The sequence below is a fragment of the Magallana gigas genome, chromosome 2 (genome assembly GCF_963853765.1).
Source record: "Magallana gigas chromosome 2, xbMagGiga1.1, whole genome shotgun sequence".
Classification (NCBI taxonomy): domain Eukaryota; kingdom Metazoa; phylum Mollusca; class Bivalvia; order Ostreida; family Ostreidae; genus Magallana; species Magallana gigas.
In genome coordinates, this window is record NC_088854.1 from 40,872,564 (window position 1) to 40,890,081 (window position 17,518).

The following is a 17,518-nucleotide window of genomic DNA, read 5'->3' on the forward strand; positions in this document are numbered from 1 at the left end:
AAAATATTGACATTAACTACATACATTTGCATCATCTACATTTGATATTGAAAAAAAAAATCAATTCTCTTGAATATGAAAAAAGTCTAAATTAGAATGACATTATGCATTAACAATTAAAAATCGAATTCCTTTCGGGTTAGGTAAAAGGACCAATAAGCAATGTTAAGAATCACAAAGGTAATCGGGAATGCACATCTGCACACCTTATCGATTTGACTGACACTATTGGCTTCATCATGGCCTCGTTTCTGAGATTTGTGACCTTTGAACTTTAAGCTGGAGAACCAAACTTTCATGCGGCTCTCTTTCCTGGTCACAAACACTCGGTTCTTGTGGAGATTCTGCTCTATACTGGCGATTCTCTCGGCGGTCCTTGGCCGTGGGTGTCTAGAAAACTAGAAATGAGTGTCTATCATAACTATATATTATATCAACTTGAAAGACTTTTGTCGAATAGTTCATGCATTGCGCTACGTAACTTGACGAGAGTAAAAATAGACTTACAGGCACGTTTTCGTCGTCGGAACTATCGACATATGGCGGAGACGTACAAGTATCACTGTGTCCTTTCTTGGTAAACAGGTGTACTATTGCAAACTGGACTAGAGTCGACAGAACGAAGATGAAACACATGGCGACGTAAAGGTCAAGGGCAGTGGCGTACGTTACGCGAGGAAGTTCATCGCGGGTGTCGAGGGCGAGAAAGGTCATGGTCAATACTGTTGTAGTACCTGTGTGTATCAGTGACATGATGAAATACTGTAAAATAACTTTTATTTGCATGCGAAGAATCTATTTCGCTATCTGAACGTGCTAATAATTACTAGATGATTCTTAATATAATTAACATGCTTCTGAACCTGTGACCTGTTATAAATATGAATATTGCAGAAATTGCACGCGAATATTATTGCTGTATTACACTATACGGTATGTTACAGTATGTTAGGCAATCGACAAAATCAGCTATTTCCATTTAACATGCGGATTATTGTCTCTTTGCTAAAATTAAGTTAATCCAAGAGTAAGTCATTATATAATACCTAGAGCTATTCTGTCTGCCGTGGCCTCTCTATTAATCCAAAACGAGACCCACGACAAAACAACCAGCAAGGAACACGGAGTCACCACGTGGATTAGGAAATATCCCGTGTGTCTCCGGAGACCGAAGCGCACCATCAAACAGGAGTGAACATCTGTCAGATAAAAAGGTTAAATTCAAAGAAATGATTAATAAATATAAAATCTAGCGATGGACAACGACCGTCTGGATACTTTGATATGTTAACTGTGAAAACTGGTATAGAATTATAAATTCCTGCAAAGATTGCAATGTACCGGTAATTAAGAATACACGTGGGTCTGTTAATTGTTTGAGTTGACAAGCAGAACACATTATATGTATTATATTCAGATAATATAATTCCTCCTTTCTTAAAATTTGAAATGTTAGCCTGCCAAGAAATAAACCGAATCTCATTTTCATTTCAAGTTATGCAAGTATTTAATGTTTAAACAATCTCCTTTTTTGTTACATGTTCTAATAACTGTAGGTATGTATTTACGCATTTAAAAGATTTATGCTTGTTTTATCCCCCCCCCCCTTAAAACTTGAAGGCAAAGTCTTTCTAAGCAACCAGTATTTTATATTCTTTTCATTAAAAAACAGATGGATAACGAACAATATTTTTTATTCAATACTCATTACGCATTAAGTCTTCTCGTTGAATTTGTGTTTACGTTTTGATTTTTCATCATTAGTTGTCTATCAGCAGTGAAATTTATTGAGCTATATTTTAACATCAGATAAGAGTGAAAAAAATAATAATTTAAAAACAATGAAATGCATGTACAATTTCTGGTCAGCAACTTATATTCAATAACAGTCTATATCGAAATTACCTCCTTTCCTTGAAAAATTCAAAGATGTGGCTGAATAATTAATGAGGTCAAATTGGGACATGGTCATATCAGTGGCCAGCTGCACTGAGTTCAATGGACCGTAACGCCAGGCGTAGACAACGTCGTCGTAAGAGTACGCAACTGGAAATAAGAAAAGTGGTATTTCAATTAGTATGGTTTCCGGAGAGGGCCATTTGCGTTAGCGCGACTTCGTGTTTAGATAAACGCGCCATCGCGCTAACACAAAACCCGCCACCGCGCCAACTCAACTTTGCACAACACGCCTTCGCAACAACGCAACTTTGCAAGTTTCACGGTCTAGTAGAAAGTCATGTCCGGAAATTAACGTTTATTTTTAAATTAACGTTTATTTTAACGCGATGTCGCGCTAACGCAAATGGCCCTATTCGGACACCTTAAATAAACTTAAGGTACTCCGGTTTGTTTTATTTAATCAACGACTTTACTTTGCCCTTGTTTTGTTCAGATATCGAAGTCCCTGTATAGTAATTACTTACAGCTCCCAATTTGGAGGTCACAAATTTGAGAATCAAGCGGGTAATTTTGTAGTTCCATCTGACAAATGGCTTTGACCGTCAGTCTGAATAATATCAATATCATTGTGTAGTATCGACTGCGTTAATTTCTTTTTATTTAATGTCAAGCAATTTTCTAGCAATTCCTTTAAATTTTATTAAATAAACGATACCAAAACGGAGAGGACTAAACTTTCTTTTTAAATTACAAATACAAAACACAGCGCCATGAACATCTTTGTAAAGATATACCTAAATCAAAACTTCATTTTCATATTTTTTACTTGTAAAATACCTCTTTAAAAAGTACATAGCCATTAGGCTTGGTTCGGAAAACCATACAACGTTGGGGGAACTGTTAGGTTTTTTTTTTTTCTTAATTTGGGAAAATAAACCACAACCCTAAGTTCATATTTTCTATATTACGTAAAATATCTTTGTGAAATGTACACAGCGCCGTTAGGACTGATTCAGAAAACCAGACAAAGTTGGGAAAATTGATGGGGGTTTTTTTTACAATTTGCAAATAAACGACAACCCGGTGTTCATAATTTTTACGTTCGATACCTCTGTGAAAAGTACATGGAGCCATTCGGGCTGATTCGGATGAAGCGGTTCGGTGTGGGTATGAAGTGGAGATAGGACTGTCGGCCGTTGTAGAAGACTGTGTCGGGGTACCAGAGCCTCTCCAGGACTTTGATGTTCAGGGAAATGTTCTCTATGGACATGTTAGTCGCCAGTCTGGCGTCCATCCATCTCTGTCTGAAGTAAATCTCGATGGAGTAGACCTGCGTCAGATTTTCAATAAAAATTAAGGTGGCTCAGTACACCTTGAACTGGTTTCACAAATCAGCAGAAAATAACTTGATTATTATAGATGGCATAACGGATAGGTCAAAAAGGCGAAATAGTGAAATTTTACATAATTTTTTTTTTTACATTTTTATAAATTTATTACAGTAAATATGAACAAAAGCCTCAAGCGGAATTGAACTCATGATCTGCAGCCAGATGCTTTAACCACTGAGCTATGACGATATTCAACCAAATCGACTGATACAATCAATTCAACAAAACAGTTAAATCGCCATCTTGTGACGTAGTGTCTTAAAACGTACAAGTTTAAGTGTAATGAGGTACCTTAAGTCTCAGATGAGTTTGCCCCCCCCCCCCCCCCCCCCGTTTCAAAAATGGTGCTGTGTGCCTGGTTACTGTTATAATGCAATTATGATAAGAACTCCCAACCAAAAGGTATATTAGTATTGCAGGATGTTGTTTGTGTATTTGCCTTGTACTTTGCTTGATTTAAAGGATGTCCAGTAATTGACAAAGTTATCCCATATTTTAGTGTTCGCAGTAGCTTTTGGAATCAGAAGTGGTTTTGCATTGAAATCAGAGACACATTCTGGGTATATTGTTGCTTTTAATGATGTTATATTCGGCGGATGATGGATTAATTTTTGGAGGGTTCATTATGCTCGCGTTGATACAAAAAATGGTTGCTCATTCATCTGGCAGAAAAGAAAAAATACACAATAAATGTTTGGACGTGATGCTGATTACGAATATAAATGAACAAGAAACCAATAACAAAATGGCGTAAAAATCCCATTTAACACTCTGCAGTAAATGAATTCTCCAAATAGGACGGAGACCCGGATGTACACAATATAGCACGGTTACTCAGCTGACTGTTCCCGTAATGAACTGTTCACAGATGAAGAAATTCGGTTTAACGAAAATGAATGATGTTGTTTCTTTTTTGTAATAAGAATATTGTAAAAGAACATACAGTAGATAAAAAAGAAATTGTCCATACATTTTGACCTTGGGATCAATTGTACAAGAAAATAAAATTCTGTCATTCTATTAACCATTGATTAGAGATTTAGTAATTTTAAATAAAAATAAAGTTTACTTAGAAATTCAGTACATTCTCCCATTTTCAGAGGAAAAAAATCAATTCGTTCCATTAAAAATGTTTAACAATGCTAAAGGGTCGTGGCTATTTAAAGATTTTTTAAAACTTCTAGCAAAGAAGAGTTTGAAAATATAACTATATATATAATGTTGAATCTAATCGACGATTTCGCAGATAGGCAGTAATTTTTCATTATGCGCATAATTCCGAATTTTCATATTATAAGCGACTTACCATATCTTTCTCGGAAATTGGTCCCATTGATCTTAACAGTATATCTGTGAAGATGACCACAGGTGTGTCTAAAATTATAAAAACATGCATTTTTACACGATAGGTTAATAACATTAATTTAATTTCTCTTTAAAAATCCCAAAGATTTTTAACTTTTTACTTTAAAAAATTACGCTTAAAGCCTGGTCTGATTCTCCGGTCGTACTTCCTCGGCTTAAGAACGTCATCCAGAGTTGATGTGACGTTCAGTGCACTGACGTGCGTAATGACGTGTTTCCGGTCCGTATCCTCCATTTTGGACACTTGTGAGTTTGTTAAACATTCCGTTGACACCTTGACAAAACTTATTTTCAAAACAGTTACTTACTTTGACTTCAATATTAACGCCACAATTTTTTTAGAAACATGGAGGTACATAAAATGTGTGCACTTATAGAGTAATCGGTACGAAATTCAGGAAAGGAAAACTCCACATAATCCTCAAACCTTACTTGTTATTTTTTTCTTTTAACCATTGAAATAGAAATACTTTATAGAGATGTTTTACGACATGACATCATATTTGAAGTATTTTAAAAACAGTTTATACTAGTGTAACAAGTTTCTTGTCTCAATCAAACATATAACAACAGAGAGAAACGCAAAAATTTAAACATCGAGTTTATTAAAATAAATTCCCACATTTATATTTACAGCTCTATTTCCATTTTCTTCTTTTTGAACAGACTAAAGAAGTCTTTAAAAATACTTCATATAACAAAACTCTTACCTTACTATAATAAGAAGATACAGCAAGCTCATTTTATAAGGCTGTACCCAGCACGATCAACAGTTTCAATGAGTCTATGGGTTTTTTTTTTCTACACGTTCTTTTTCATCTGAATCGATTTTTGTTCCATCGCGTTCAGCAATGCACTTTTTCCTTCTTCGCCGTTCATGTGTATGAAAATTCTTGTTTAAAACAAACATTACTTTTTTTTTTTTTTTTTACAAAAACATAACTTAAACCAGATATATCAAACATATTTTTTTTTTTATCTTATTCAGTATTTGACTTTATTTCCTTCGTTTGTTTCTAGGCAGAGACATAATGTTATTTTATATGTCTCTTTTTCTAGGCTAGACATTTTTGGTGGGTTCTGCGCAAGTTTTTTGTTGGTGTATCTATGTTACAGTTTATTTATTAAATATTTCGATCTGTAATACGTTGGTCATAAATACTACTACAATAACTAAATAATGAATGTTGTTTTCTGTTTTAGAGAAATTACAATGTCGGCCTTTCTTCAACACAAATATTCAACACCTTACATTTACAATGAACGCAATTATTTTGTTTCAACTTTCTTTATAAAACAATGCTTAATACATCTTTTTGTTTAAACATTGCAAATGGTATGCTGTCCATGCATAAAGTTGTCATCGTTTGGCCTGCATTCTTTCTTGATGGTGTGAAATTCTATTGTTGAAAACGTTAAGAATGCGTACACAACCGCACAGGTTTCTGTTATTACAAAACATGGTAAAAGCAAAACCGAAGCCATGCAAATAAGCAGAAACTTGCATAGTCCAGTTCTTTTATAATTAAACGACTTTAAGGCACCGATGATAAAAAGAAACATCATGACCCCGCCCATGAACGCACAAAGAAAATGAAACACGATGGGCATCGGTAAAGGATATAGGAACGCCAACACCGAGTTGGAAGCTGTTAAAGGCATGGTAATCCAAGACAACAGGCTGAAGGATATTCCCACCTTTTGTTTGAATGGAATGTCTTTACTGAAGAAGGTCAGAGTTATACCCTGTACCCATCGTCTTCTCTGCTTTACATAGTCTGTCAGTGAAAAGGGGCTCCGTTCCCACATCTCGCCTTCGATAAAGTCAAACGAGTAACCCTTTTTCCATGCCATCAGACCAAAGAAACAGTCTTCGGCAATACTTCCATGGATTCCGAAATCGAAGGAAACATTTCTCTCTGCTCCGACGTTGGACACTACGTAACTTCCTTTCCAGCTAAATAAAGGTTTTCTGAAATGCTTCAAGCAAAATCGTAGAATTCCATAGTCATTCCCAACTCTTGACAGATCAAATATAGTTGTTATCCAACATACGATCTCTTCGTTGGCATAAGTTATAACACCCTGGCCAAAACTCGACGTTCCCTTTGCAATGAAATTGAGTATTCCTATAACTGACCCTCTGGTCAGAATAGTTTCTTCGTCGAGATGGACTATCCAGTCCTCGTCTTTTAAATCGTTGACACTGTCCTCCAAACAGTACTGAAGAGCCCGTGCTTTGAACAGCGTTTTCTTTGCCGTTCGGTAATTGAAGGGTACCACAATCTCTCTTACCGATGGACTTCTTGGAAGACCAATGAACCTGTCGGTCACAATTTCAAATATAAAATTACTTAATCCGAGACCGTTGCATATATTGATGTTCCTCTCGACATTTCTCTTTACCAAATCCGGACAAGTTCCTTTCGTGACTACTCTAAAGCATATCAAGGGGTCATTAACACGCGCCCCTTTGAACTCCGGAGCTCCAGGATATAGATTGTACAGAGCGAGTCCGAGAAAGTTAAATATTGATAATGGTAACGTCAAAAGCATCGAAAGTCTCACGAAATACAAACATATAGTTATCCACAATCCGTATCTTTCCAAAGGATCCACTTCATAAGGGAAATAATCTAGCTTAGAAGTCGCCGCAGCTTTACTTCCGACAACCAGTATTACAGCTAGGAGTGCAAGAACTGTGAGGACATGGGGGACCAAGTCACATATCCCTTTCTTTATTCGGCAAAGAAACTTTCCGGACATCAACAAAGGAAAAGACATTTCTGGGTATGAATACAAGAATGGTGGCAGGTTTATCGCAGTTATCACTTGAACTTGAAATAAACGTTTTCTCGCCTCCAAAATGGGCTCACAGATAAGTATAGCATTAGTACCCAATTTGCAAAAAGCGTTGTATTGATCTGTTGCATTTGTAAAGAATTAGAAATTATTGCATTTGTATTTGCCACATTCCTATTTATTCAGTATACGAAGTTTACTTTTTATATGTTTTTTTTCATGTCTCAATATAATTAAAATCAGCAGTTCTAGATCTGAAACGCAGTGAACTTTGTGATCAGTACCCTATCAGGGGCAGTGTTGTGTTTTGGTTTTTTTTTTTGGGGGGGGGGGGGGGGGGGGGGGTTAGTATCTGTCAGCTGTTTACCTCCCGATCATAAGAATCCTGTGTATGTGAAATCATCCACACACAAAAAAAAAAAACCCCGAAAACGTTGAATTTTATAGTGTATGTGGAATTATCCAAAAAGAAGACGTTGTATTTTATATCTTTTTAATGATTTTTAAAAGAGTAACGACTAAAATGAAAGAAGTTATTTAGAATTGGTAAATTCACAAATATCAATCACTAGATAAAGTAAAGGTGTCCAAGTAGCGTAGTGGACAATGCACTCGCTTTTCAACGCTGCGACCCGAGTTCGATCCCGGTGATCGACAGTGGTTGTATGTGATAGGGTATGGCGGTCGCCCGCTTGGACACGTCAGCTCTCTCCGGGTACTCCGGCTTCTTCCCACACCAATGACCCCCCTCGCGCTAACATCCGTGCCAACGAGAGATATTAAAATAGGTTGTAGAACTTGCTTATCAATCGTTGTAAAATAAATAAAGTTCAATTCACTACATGTATTACGAATTCGTTATACTATAACGAAGTAAATCCGCTGGTCCCTAGGACTTCACTATATTATAACTGAGTTTCACTGTAGCATTAAGTAGACAGAAATCCTTAATCAAGATAAATTAGAACTTCCATCCGCTCCCCGGTTTTCGATATGTCGCGTGGCATATCGAAAACCGGGGAGCGGATGGAAGTTCTAATTTTAATTAGATTGCAAGATAACCATTCCATAATACTGTTGTTATAGTAAACACCCACAGAAAGATTTTTTTTATTTAGATTTTAATATTCAGTATTCAGCAATTTGATTTAATCTTTTAAGAATATCACTGTACACATTGAAGTAAGATTTTTCCTTCAAAGACTGGAGAGTGTGTTTCACAGTTAATTGACACGGTTTGTTCACATTCAGCAAGTTTTCCAAGTGTTCACAAAGTTTTTCGAAAGTTCTGTGATCTTTTCCCTTCTCAGAAGACTCAGTACATCTGTACCTACAAATATAATGTAACAGGGCATGTAATACATATAGATTGGCTTTACTTACATTACATTTAATATGTAATATGTAGAATGTGTGCAGTGAATAAAGGCTAGATTCACGAGCAACTTATACTTGGGAGTATCTAGTGTTGCCAAACCCTTTTTATGATGCTTGTAATAAAGTATATGATTATAAATAGGAAATTAATATAATGACTGTCTGCTTGCAGAAAATGGTTGTCAAAAATTAATTATCCACTGGTCATTCGTGAAAAAAAAATAAACAATGTAGAACTTAGTTTACAATTACATGTAAATCACAGGTTTACTGAAATAAGAATTTTTGTACAGTCATTTCAATGTCAGATTTATCAGAAACATAAAAATCATTAAAATACCTATTTGGAAAACATGCATAAATATTTACTTACCTCCATGAATAAAAATTTGTATCATCTTCATTGTAACTTGGCTCCAACCTTTCGGCCCAGCTAACAATGTGGTCCAAATATGACTGGCAGAGGTCGCTGTGATATCTGCAAGCTTCCTGGATAAGAACTTTGCTGGAAGTGACTAGAAATCTACTATAAGGAAAATGAAAATTGAAAATGTAAATACATTATTGTATTGCATATTAGTGTGTAGAAGAAAAATGAACTTCATAAATCAATTTAACTATAATGTATTACTACTCTCTATGGCCTTCATACTTACAAAGTAAAGAACACATCAACAAATAAATAAGTCACAGTAAATACAAGTACATCTGTCATTTTGGCAAACTACATGTATAAGATTGGCATCACAATCAAGCTATACTTTTACAATTCCTGTATGTTTTAATTACTTCATAATACATGTATAAGCAGTCTTTAGCATGTTTAGAATGTATTTCGGAAGTTTATATAGGTATAGTTACCTATTTTGTGGTTCTGAGAGCCACTTGACTATGATGTTGTGTAGACCTTGTAACTGGCCATCTGTGTATGTTGTGCCAGATGGTAGAACACACAGCATCTTCAGAATTATATCCTTCAAAATCGTTGTAAGCATCATGACATGGACAAGCAATTTAAAGCTGAAGTTAATTTTGTTATGTATTAACAGGATTGAACTATTCATTCAGTTAAGAGCATATATGTAAGTACATTTTAACCTAATTACATGTATATGATCAGAAAGTCAATCAAGAAAATGAATGTCAGTTGTTGTTTTTTTTTTAAGAAAAGTAAAAGTCAATTTATAACGATAAGTAAAAGGAGTTACCAGTATGCCCACTTTCTTTGCTAACCTTGACAACAAATTATAGACATAACATTCAAACCTGCAAGAAAAATACAACAAATGATAAATACACTAATTATTTTAAATTTATTATACATGTACAAGAATGTAACACTCATTAGTCAAAACACAACAGGATCCATACCTCTGTGATTTAGAAGAACAGGATGATAGACTTATTACAGTAGACAGCAAAGCTGTGGCTTCAGATATTAATTGTGTTTGTCTGTACAAGTCTTCATCAGTTTGTAAAGTCTTCATAAGCATTGAAACACGTGTAACCTCGTTGACTATTTCCTGGCATTCCTTTAAAAAAAAAGCAAATGCAATACATAAACCTTAAAAACCTTAAAAAAAAAATGCCATGAAATAATGGGTACTTTATACTTTTGCTGGGAATTAACCAACAAAAGCACTGGTGCACCATTTACTGTACCTTATCAGCTTAGCACCACCGAAACTGGGTATAAGCACTTGCCATAGATGCCCTATTCTACGCATTATAAAATATCCATATGATTAATTCATGCAATTACAATTTATTTTATGAACCAATACTTATGTTGGTTGTAAATTCCACATACCGCTAATTCCAGGTTATTTCCTTTGGTTTTCTGTTTTTGCTCTATTATAGTTCTTGATAATTTCTCAGGTAGGTAAGGATTTTGTAGCAAAGTCTGGAAATTTGATTTATTTGGTCAGTACAACACACTTGAAAAGGAAATTTAAGTGTCTTTAAAGAATTAGAACAACTGGATAAAATTCAAATAGCAGAAGTGAAAAAGATACAAAACATACACTGTATTCAGAGATTAGTAATGAGGCTTATACCTATAGAACCAATCAGAGAAGCATGCATCTGAAGAATAAACGATGTGCATCTTACTTAGTTAATTATCCTCTCTGTGCCCCAGAGAACACATGAGGCAATGATGTGCACCTTAAATTAAGATGCATTTCGTTCCTGTAACTCTGGTCAATATTACAAAGTTTCTTTGGTATACGAACTTACTCCACCCAAAAACCTGTTCATTTATCATCTAGAGAACATTAAAATTCAATTGCAATATCTGAAACCAGGTAAATATGCCAAAAAATTTATACTACTGTTACTGTACAAGTTATTAGCTAAGACCAGTTATCGGCTAAACTGAGAGTTCGGGTTAATAGCATGCGACTATATCCGAGATTTTTTAATTCAGTCGTCTGTTTCGACTTAAAAAAATAAAGTTTGCGTGAAAAATTTCTTGAATATGTTTTAAACATGAGCTTAAACGATCATTGCTTACCACTGATTTACATCTTTGCACTTTCAGCAGTGGGGGATGTGACATTTTAGTTAAAAATAGAATATTACCTCTTTTGAAACGTTAATATAATATCCCTTCTTTGATTTAACATATTATACATGTATCAATACATATAACATGCATAAACAAAGGGAGTTCACTAAATTCCGAGAGATTCATAGCGCAGTTGAACGCCTGATTGCACAAATATGTATTAAATAGTCTACGATTTTGTGTATTACCGTATGATAACAAACAAATAATTTTATGAGGTTTGTTTATGTATCATAACCCCTACGACCTTTAGTCTGACCCTACAAGGGCATAATTCAAATTATATTTTGCAAAGTATAAAATCAACATGAACAGGAATTTTACTATGTTATTATCACAAAGCCGAAAACTGGTACAGTAAATCGTACGTGAAAACTCGGCAAATTCGGGGGCGTGCTAAAAATCACAAAACAATATGTCTTTGATTTCTAAATAATGATATAATCTATCAGATGGATAAATAAGGAGTTCACCATTTAAAGTATGTCAAGTGTTATTCAAACATATCAAGAAATAAGGAAATACCAAAAGAAAACGTTTAATTTTAGCCGATAACTTGTACAGTGCCAGTACATGATTACCCTTTCTAAGATCACTCTAGCTTTCCCAAGATCTTCCACCCTAAGCTTTAGGCAGGAAGGAGGGTGAAGATGAAGTGTCATAGCAGCCATGTGTTTCTCTATCTCTCTTCTGTATGGTTTATTTTCAATTTGTTGAAACACCTACAAAAAGTATTAAATAAACTGATCAATAGAATCAGATTGATTATACAGCTGATAAATAACTAAATTTTACAACTATTTTGAAATGGACCTCTTCTTTTATAAAATTATAAGTATTTATTCTTGAATGCTCACTACCTAACCAATCAAAGAAAGTAAATGTATTAAATATGTCAGTGTTAATTAGGCTGATGGATGGTCAATATATCAATACAAGTAAGGTTTTTTAAATCCCCTATAGGCTACCTTAATACAGTAATCAGCCCAATTAAATGCATTATTCAAAGATGTGTGGTTCCATTTTGCTACAATATCACTTCCTGCTTGGCTCAAAATGTTGGCAAAGGTGTAAATATTCTTCATCAAAATTTCTGCTGTCATCTTTGGAGTTTGTGTTTATATTTACCGCCTTCTGATTAAATGGCTGCGGATATTTACGTTATCAGAAAAGGTCTTTAAAACGTTTTCATCGGGTTTAAATTCTAAAATTGGTACAATATTTATCTCAAGAATTTTTGTATTTAAAATATGCATCAGAGTTACGAAAAGTTAGGTAGCATTTGACTGTAATTTATATTCTGCTATTTCCGTTTTTATCCATTCAGAAAATTTTAGCTCCGCTTTCACATGACAGTCGGCGTAGATCACATGATGAACAAAATGTCAGCGACCACACAAGGATTGTGGATATGTTTATTCGCAGCGATTTGTGTGCGAACAACATTGTCAAGCTTGCCAATAGTAGTCAATACCTGGCCATTTACAAATGCAACTGAAGCAGGTACGCTTCTATTTTAAGACTGTCTTAGAAATGATCATAAAGATAAACTGATAAACAGCTGATAAATGATCAGAGCTGCAGAGTACTCAGAATTGAGGGCGAGTAGTACCGAGAGATAAAGCAAAAACTGTGCTCTTGTTTAAAACAAATTTAATCATGTACATATAAAAATAATAAGTTTTTAAATGAACGCATAATGCAAACAACTTGTTTTTCAAAACGGTTTAGAACAACAGGCTTTTTGTGTCCATGTTTAACTTAAATCAACATATGTAACATCATAATTATCCCCGAGTACCCAAACTCCGTCACCATAACATTGCATAAGCAGAAAACATTCCTTGTTTCTCTGCAATTTTTTTTTTTGTGGTTTTTATCATTTGCAATCACTAAATATAATCTGAAACGTTACTGGCATGCGACCAGTTCTCACCGAGTACCATTTCTCGCCAGTACATTGTGACGTCATTTTTCGTATATAATTTTATGTGTTGATAAAATGATGTCTCAATGTACTGGGGAGTAATGGTACTCGGCGAGAACTGGTCGCACGCCAGTATAATTTATAAAATTATTAACAAAAATATTTTTATTATTATTCAAATAAGCCTTCTGAATAAGACATTTATCACACGTGCTATCATAACTTATGAACTTAACTTCGTCACCTACATGATCTATGATACACCAGGGAATTAAGACACATTAACAATTTAGTTTAAACTCAACTTGTATCTAGGCCAAGTTAAAATAAGTAAAATCGGTGTATACAATTTGAATTGTCTTTAATTTCATCAATGTGAAATGATTGCCAGAATTAAAAAATGGGTCCTTGTAACAACAATCACAATGGCCTTTTCAGAATGTATGGAAGCCGTTTGATTTCTGTCCTTACATATTTCAAAAATATCATATTAATAATAAATATATTGAAGATTACATTATTTATTACATTTTTAATAATTGTAGCATATTCTAAATACCGACATACCGTATATATCTGTAACCCTGTATAAGGCAAAAATTACTGCATGAGCGATTTGACGTTATCATCAAATGTAGTGCATGAATGCTATTGCGGACTGAAAAAAATGTATTAATAACTAAATTACATATGAAATGTGTCATTTGACCTCTCTTAAAATGACTGACCGCCATAAATCATCGAATGGGCCCACATGTCAGAAATATCGTTATTTTAGTGCACCCGTGAAAAAGTGTTAGCTGATTTCACGCAATTATTGTTGCATAAAATGAACAAGGTGTAATTTTGTTATGTTTGAACACATTCTTAAATTTAACTGTTGTAAATTGTTGACATTTGATTGAAGTTTTTTGACATTCAAAGAATGAAGTCATAACCGCACTTGATTTTAAACGGCAAGGAGTTACCTGAAAGTGACGGAGTTGGGGTAGTGACGGAGTTAGAGGGCTATGCGATAATACAAGTCATATATATTTTCTTCACATATCATACATTTGTTTCTACTTACTGAAAGGTTACAATGAATTTTTACATGGAGGAAGTGTTATAGATGTCGTTGAGAAAGGCTGCTCCAAGTGTGAAGTTTTGAGATGTGATGGCTCGGTTGGGGAGGGGAGCGACCCAGATGAAGATGGAGAAGTAACCTTAGATGCCATGATAATGGATGGGTAGAAATCTCAGTTAATCTTAATTTTCATAAACTTTTCTGATACCTGTATTTCTGTTATCAAAGAACTAATTTAAAACCTGACATTTCAGGGTTAAAAAAGAAACTTATCTACGGTATTTAGTAAATGCTAGCATTGTTGTTACAGTGTAATTCACAAAGAAATGAACTTCAATTTACACTTGTGCACTGTACCGGTACTTTAAAAAACTTCAACTCTTGTAGGAAGACCATGGATGTGGGTTCTGTTGGGTGTTTGAGGAATATTAGTTCTGCAATAAGTGTAGCACGCATGGTTATGGAGAGAACTGGACATACACTGCTTGCAGGGGAACTAGGTACTAGTATATAAAACGTCATAATTGATGATAGGTTAAATTAACAGTATTTATTATTCAACAATTGACCACCGTGATTATCAGCAATAATTTTTTTGCCAAATAATATATGACAGCTAGATTTTGTATGTATGATGATACAATGAACTAGCTATCTCTTGATTACTACACTTAACTATATGATATACATATTTTTCAGCCACCAAATTTGCAGTGGAAATGGGTTTTAAAGAAAGTGACCTAAGCTCAAACAAGTCAGACACAATGTATAAACAATGGATTGAAAACAGTTGTCAGCCTAACTACAGAGTTGTAAGATATTTTCTTGCTTCTTCTTTTTTTTTCTTGTAAACCTTGTACATGTTACATTATGCATTTTACAGTAATGAACAAGTCCCATAAATTGCTTAAGAGTGCTTTTCAGAAGATAACATTCCAATGATTGATTCAGATATATACACCAAATGTCATTTCTATAGCAATGTGCTTTTTTACATGTAGAATATCAAAAAGCTCTGAAAATATATACCATACCTCCATGATTTTATACCGTACTTAAAATCAAGTACCCCGGTACATGTACTAGAAGATTGGGTATTTCACCAAGGTTGCTGAAATGCATTAAGCTACATATCAGTACTTCATTTTTTTTTTTTAATAGTTTCGCTACAAATATGAACGAACTTTAAAAACAATGTCAACAAAATGTATTTTGCAGAATGTCAGTCCAGATCCTAAGAAGAGTTGTGGCCCTTACCATCCAAGTACAAACGTACTTGAAGAGTCTACCAGAAAGGACAAGGGGATTGGTTATTTGAACCATGACACTATCGGTATGGTGGCAGTTGATACAAATGGACATGTAGTTTCTGGAACCACAACAAATGGACTCAATCACAAAATACCAGGGTAATGAAATGAGATGCTCATTTTTGTGACTCTTTTGTGTTTTTTGTGTTTGAGAAATTTGATAAAACAATAATAAATACCATCATCAGATACCCAAGATTTATTGTCTTTTTCTAAACAATACATAATCAACTGCTGGTTTCTGACATTTAATTTATCCTTGATTTGTTTGTTGCTATGTAGCCGAGTTGGAGACTCCCCAATAGTAGGTGCTGGGTCCTACGCACAGAATGAGATGGGTGGAGCAGCAGCCACTGGGGATGGAGACATCATGATGAGATTTCTTCCATCGTAAGTGAAACATTTTTTTTCCCAGTTTATGTACTTTTTTAAATGTCATTTTACATTATTGTACCATAAGATCACAATACCTATATGCACATAATATAACCATACAGATTATTGCATATGTTTAATTTTAGGTACACTGCTGTGCAGTTAATGGGGAGTGGAATGGCCCCTTCAAAAGCAGCTCTTTTCTCAATTAAGCCTATCATCAATTTTTATCCTGACTTCAATGGCGCTGTCATTGCAGTTAACACTAAAGGGGAACATGGTAAACTACAATGTACTCAATTTGTGAACTCTTCAACTTATACTTTACAAACTTTTTATCTTCTCTAATAAATGCTGGAACATTACTTGGTATTCAGAACAGTGACATTTAATTGTTGTTTTTACCATGATAATAATTATGCAGGATAAAATTCCTATTGATATTGTAGAATTTCTTCTAAAATCCAGAACGTAGTTTTGCTATGTTTTTGGTGTTAATTAAGCAAGGTCTGTAGGGCCAAAATCTCTTGTGTGCCTTAAAAAACATGATGTACATTCTGATAAATGCACTGGTAATTCTTTCCAAGTCTGACATTTTTTTCCCCCTTATAGGTGCAGCTTGCCATGGAAGTGGTATTGGTACCTTTCATTACTCTGTGAAGGACAACCCTGATAAAGTTAATCTATTCTCTGTGAAATGCGTCTAATTTGTACTGACATTGACACATGCATGTGGTACCGGGTGTCTTTCAGAACTAACTGTGATTCCTCCCAGTGTGTAGCAATTTCATAAAAATGTCATACCCAGATATTCAGTTTGTTGATCAATGAGATGTTCATTGTTCACTTTATAACCAGTGGGTTATGCATATCAAGCATGTACCAAAAATGCTTTTTTATAAACATGTAAACTGGGTACATATGTACACTGTATTTTGAACTCAGAAATGTTCTCTGACATGGTATATTTTTTTCTATTCTCCACAAAATGATAAACATGTAGATGTATATGTTATTAAATAAATTGTATTTTGAATAATGTACGAATAACTTTTTTCCTGTTTTCCACAAAAATATAATGAGTATCACTTCATGGAATTAATTCTTCTTTTTTTTTTCTTTTCTTTTTTTATTGAATTTTTAATTTCACTTTCACAACAGATATATGTACATACATGACATATCTTGTACATATGTTTATATAATCATCTTGAAAAGCTTCTAAGTATATGATTATTCTATATTATACAATTCTTATGTAGTGAAAGTAAATTTTGGGAGAGAGAGAGAGAGAGTAAATAAAGGGGAGAGAGTGAGGGAAAGGATTGGGGCATTGTTCACATATGGATATAAAATGTAAACCATTTAAAATGTAAATTCTTTTTTAATATTCAATTATTATTAAAAATTATAACAACACAAGTTGTTTGAAAAATT

At 34.2% G+C, this 17,518-nt stretch overlaps 4 protein-coding genes across 6 annotated transcripts; 1 reads left to right on the plus strand and 3 right to left on the minus strand.

Annotated features, from left to right (window-relative positions):
- On the minus strand, positions 1–4,924 carry LOC105336255 (gamma-aminobutyric acid receptor alpha-like). The gene is made up of 8 exons (XM_011440497.4): positions 4,770–4,924; positions 4,597–4,664; positions 3,009–3,229; positions 2,424–2,506; positions 1,906–2,046; positions 1,047–1,199; positions 508–734; positions 1–398 (listed from the first exon to the last, which is right to left on the minus strand). Exons 1-8 carry the CDS (start codon positions 4,888–4,890, stop codon positions 117–119), a joined length of 1,296 nt encoding a protein of 431 aa, XP_011438799.3. The 5' UTR covers positions 4,891–4,924; the 3' UTR covers positions 1–116.
- A 1,051-nt stretch (positions 4,925–5,975) lies between these two features.
- Positions 5,976–7,346, minus strand: LOC105336273 (beta-1,4-mannosyltransferase egh). The gene has a single exon (XM_011440521.4). It carries the CDS (start codon positions 7,209–7,211, stop codon positions 5,976–5,978), a length of 1,236 nt encoding a protein of 411 aa, XP_011438823.3. The 5' UTR covers positions 7,212–7,346.
- A 1,213-nt stretch (positions 7,347–8,559) lies between these two features.
- Positions 8,560–12,551, minus strand: LOC105336256 (uncharacterized). Of its 3 annotated transcripts, none has more exons than XM_066076624.1 (8): positions 12,372–12,551; positions 11,985–12,125; positions 10,645–10,737; positions 10,206–10,366; positions 10,043–10,100; positions 9,696–9,793; positions 9,208–9,360; positions 8,560–8,787 (listed from the first exon to the last, which is right to left on the minus strand). In XM_066076624.1, exons 1-8 carry the CDS (start codon positions 12,504–12,506, stop codon positions 8,586–8,588), a joined length of 1,041 nt encoding a protein of 346 aa, XP_065932696.1. In that variant the 5' UTR covers positions 12,507–12,551; the 3' UTR covers positions 8,560–8,585. The 3 variants fall into 3 exon arrangements, with proteins under 3 accessions (XP_065932696.1, XP_019926174.3, XP_019926171.3); XM_020070615.3 differs by having other exon boundaries at positions 9,208–9,357; positions 9,696–9,808; XM_020070612.3 differs by having other exon boundaries at positions 9,696–9,808.
- A 186-nt stretch (positions 12,552–12,737) lies between these two features.
- LOC105336257 (N(4)-(Beta-N-acetylglucosaminyl)-L-asparaginase) lies at positions 12,738–17,518 on the plus strand. Its single transcript, XM_034445050.2, has 8 exons — positions 12,738–12,906; positions 14,406–14,559; positions 14,784–14,896; positions 15,096–15,208; positions 15,615–15,805; positions 15,989–16,096; positions 16,228–16,361; positions 16,694–17,518. The coding sequence occupies exons 1-8, from the start codon at positions 12,753–12,755 to the stop codon at positions 16,786–16,788; spliced, it is 1,062 nt and encodes a 353-aa protein (XP_034300941.2). The 5' UTR covers positions 12,738–12,752; the 3' UTR covers positions 16,789–17,518.

Coding starts and splice junctions, on each gene's coding strand:
- LOC105336256 (XM_020070612.3), bottom strand. CDS start 12,506: ATGACAGCAGAAATTTTGATGAAGAATATTTACACCTTTGCCAACATT. Junction 10,367..10,644: donor GAAATAACCTGGAATTAGCG/GTATGTGGAATT, acceptor TTTTTTTTAAAG/GAATGCCAGGAAATAGTCAA. Junction 9,809..10,042: donor CAAAGAAAGTGGGCATACTG/GTAACTCCTTTT, acceptor ACGATTTTGAAG/GATATAATTCTGAAGATGCT.
- LOC105336257 (XM_034445050.2), top strand. CDS start 12,753: ATGACAGTCGGCGTAGATCACATGATGAACAAAATGTCAGCGACCACA. Junction 14,897..15,095: donor ACTGCTTGCAGGGGAACTAG/GTACTAGTATAT, acceptor CATATTTTTCAG/CCACCAAATTTGCAGTGGAA. Junction 16,097..16,227: donor ATGATGAGATTTCTTCCATC/GTAAGTGAAACA, acceptor GTTTAATTTTAG/GTACACTGCTGTGCAGTTAA.
- LOC105336255 (XM_011440497.4), bottom strand. CDS start 4,890: ATGGAGGATACGGACCGGAAACACGTCATTACGCACGTCAGTGCACTG. Junction 3,230..4,596: donor CAATTTCCGAGAAAGATATG/GTAAGTCGCTTA, acceptor AATCTGACGCAG/GTCTACTCCATCGAGATTTA. Junction 399..507: donor CCGACGACGAAAACGTGCCT/GTAAGTCTATTT, acceptor ACTCATTTCTAG/TTTTCTAGACACCCACGGCC.
- LOC105336273 (XM_011440521.4), bottom strand. CDS start 7,211: ATGCTTTTGACGTTACCATTATCAATATTTAACTTTCTCGGACTCGCT.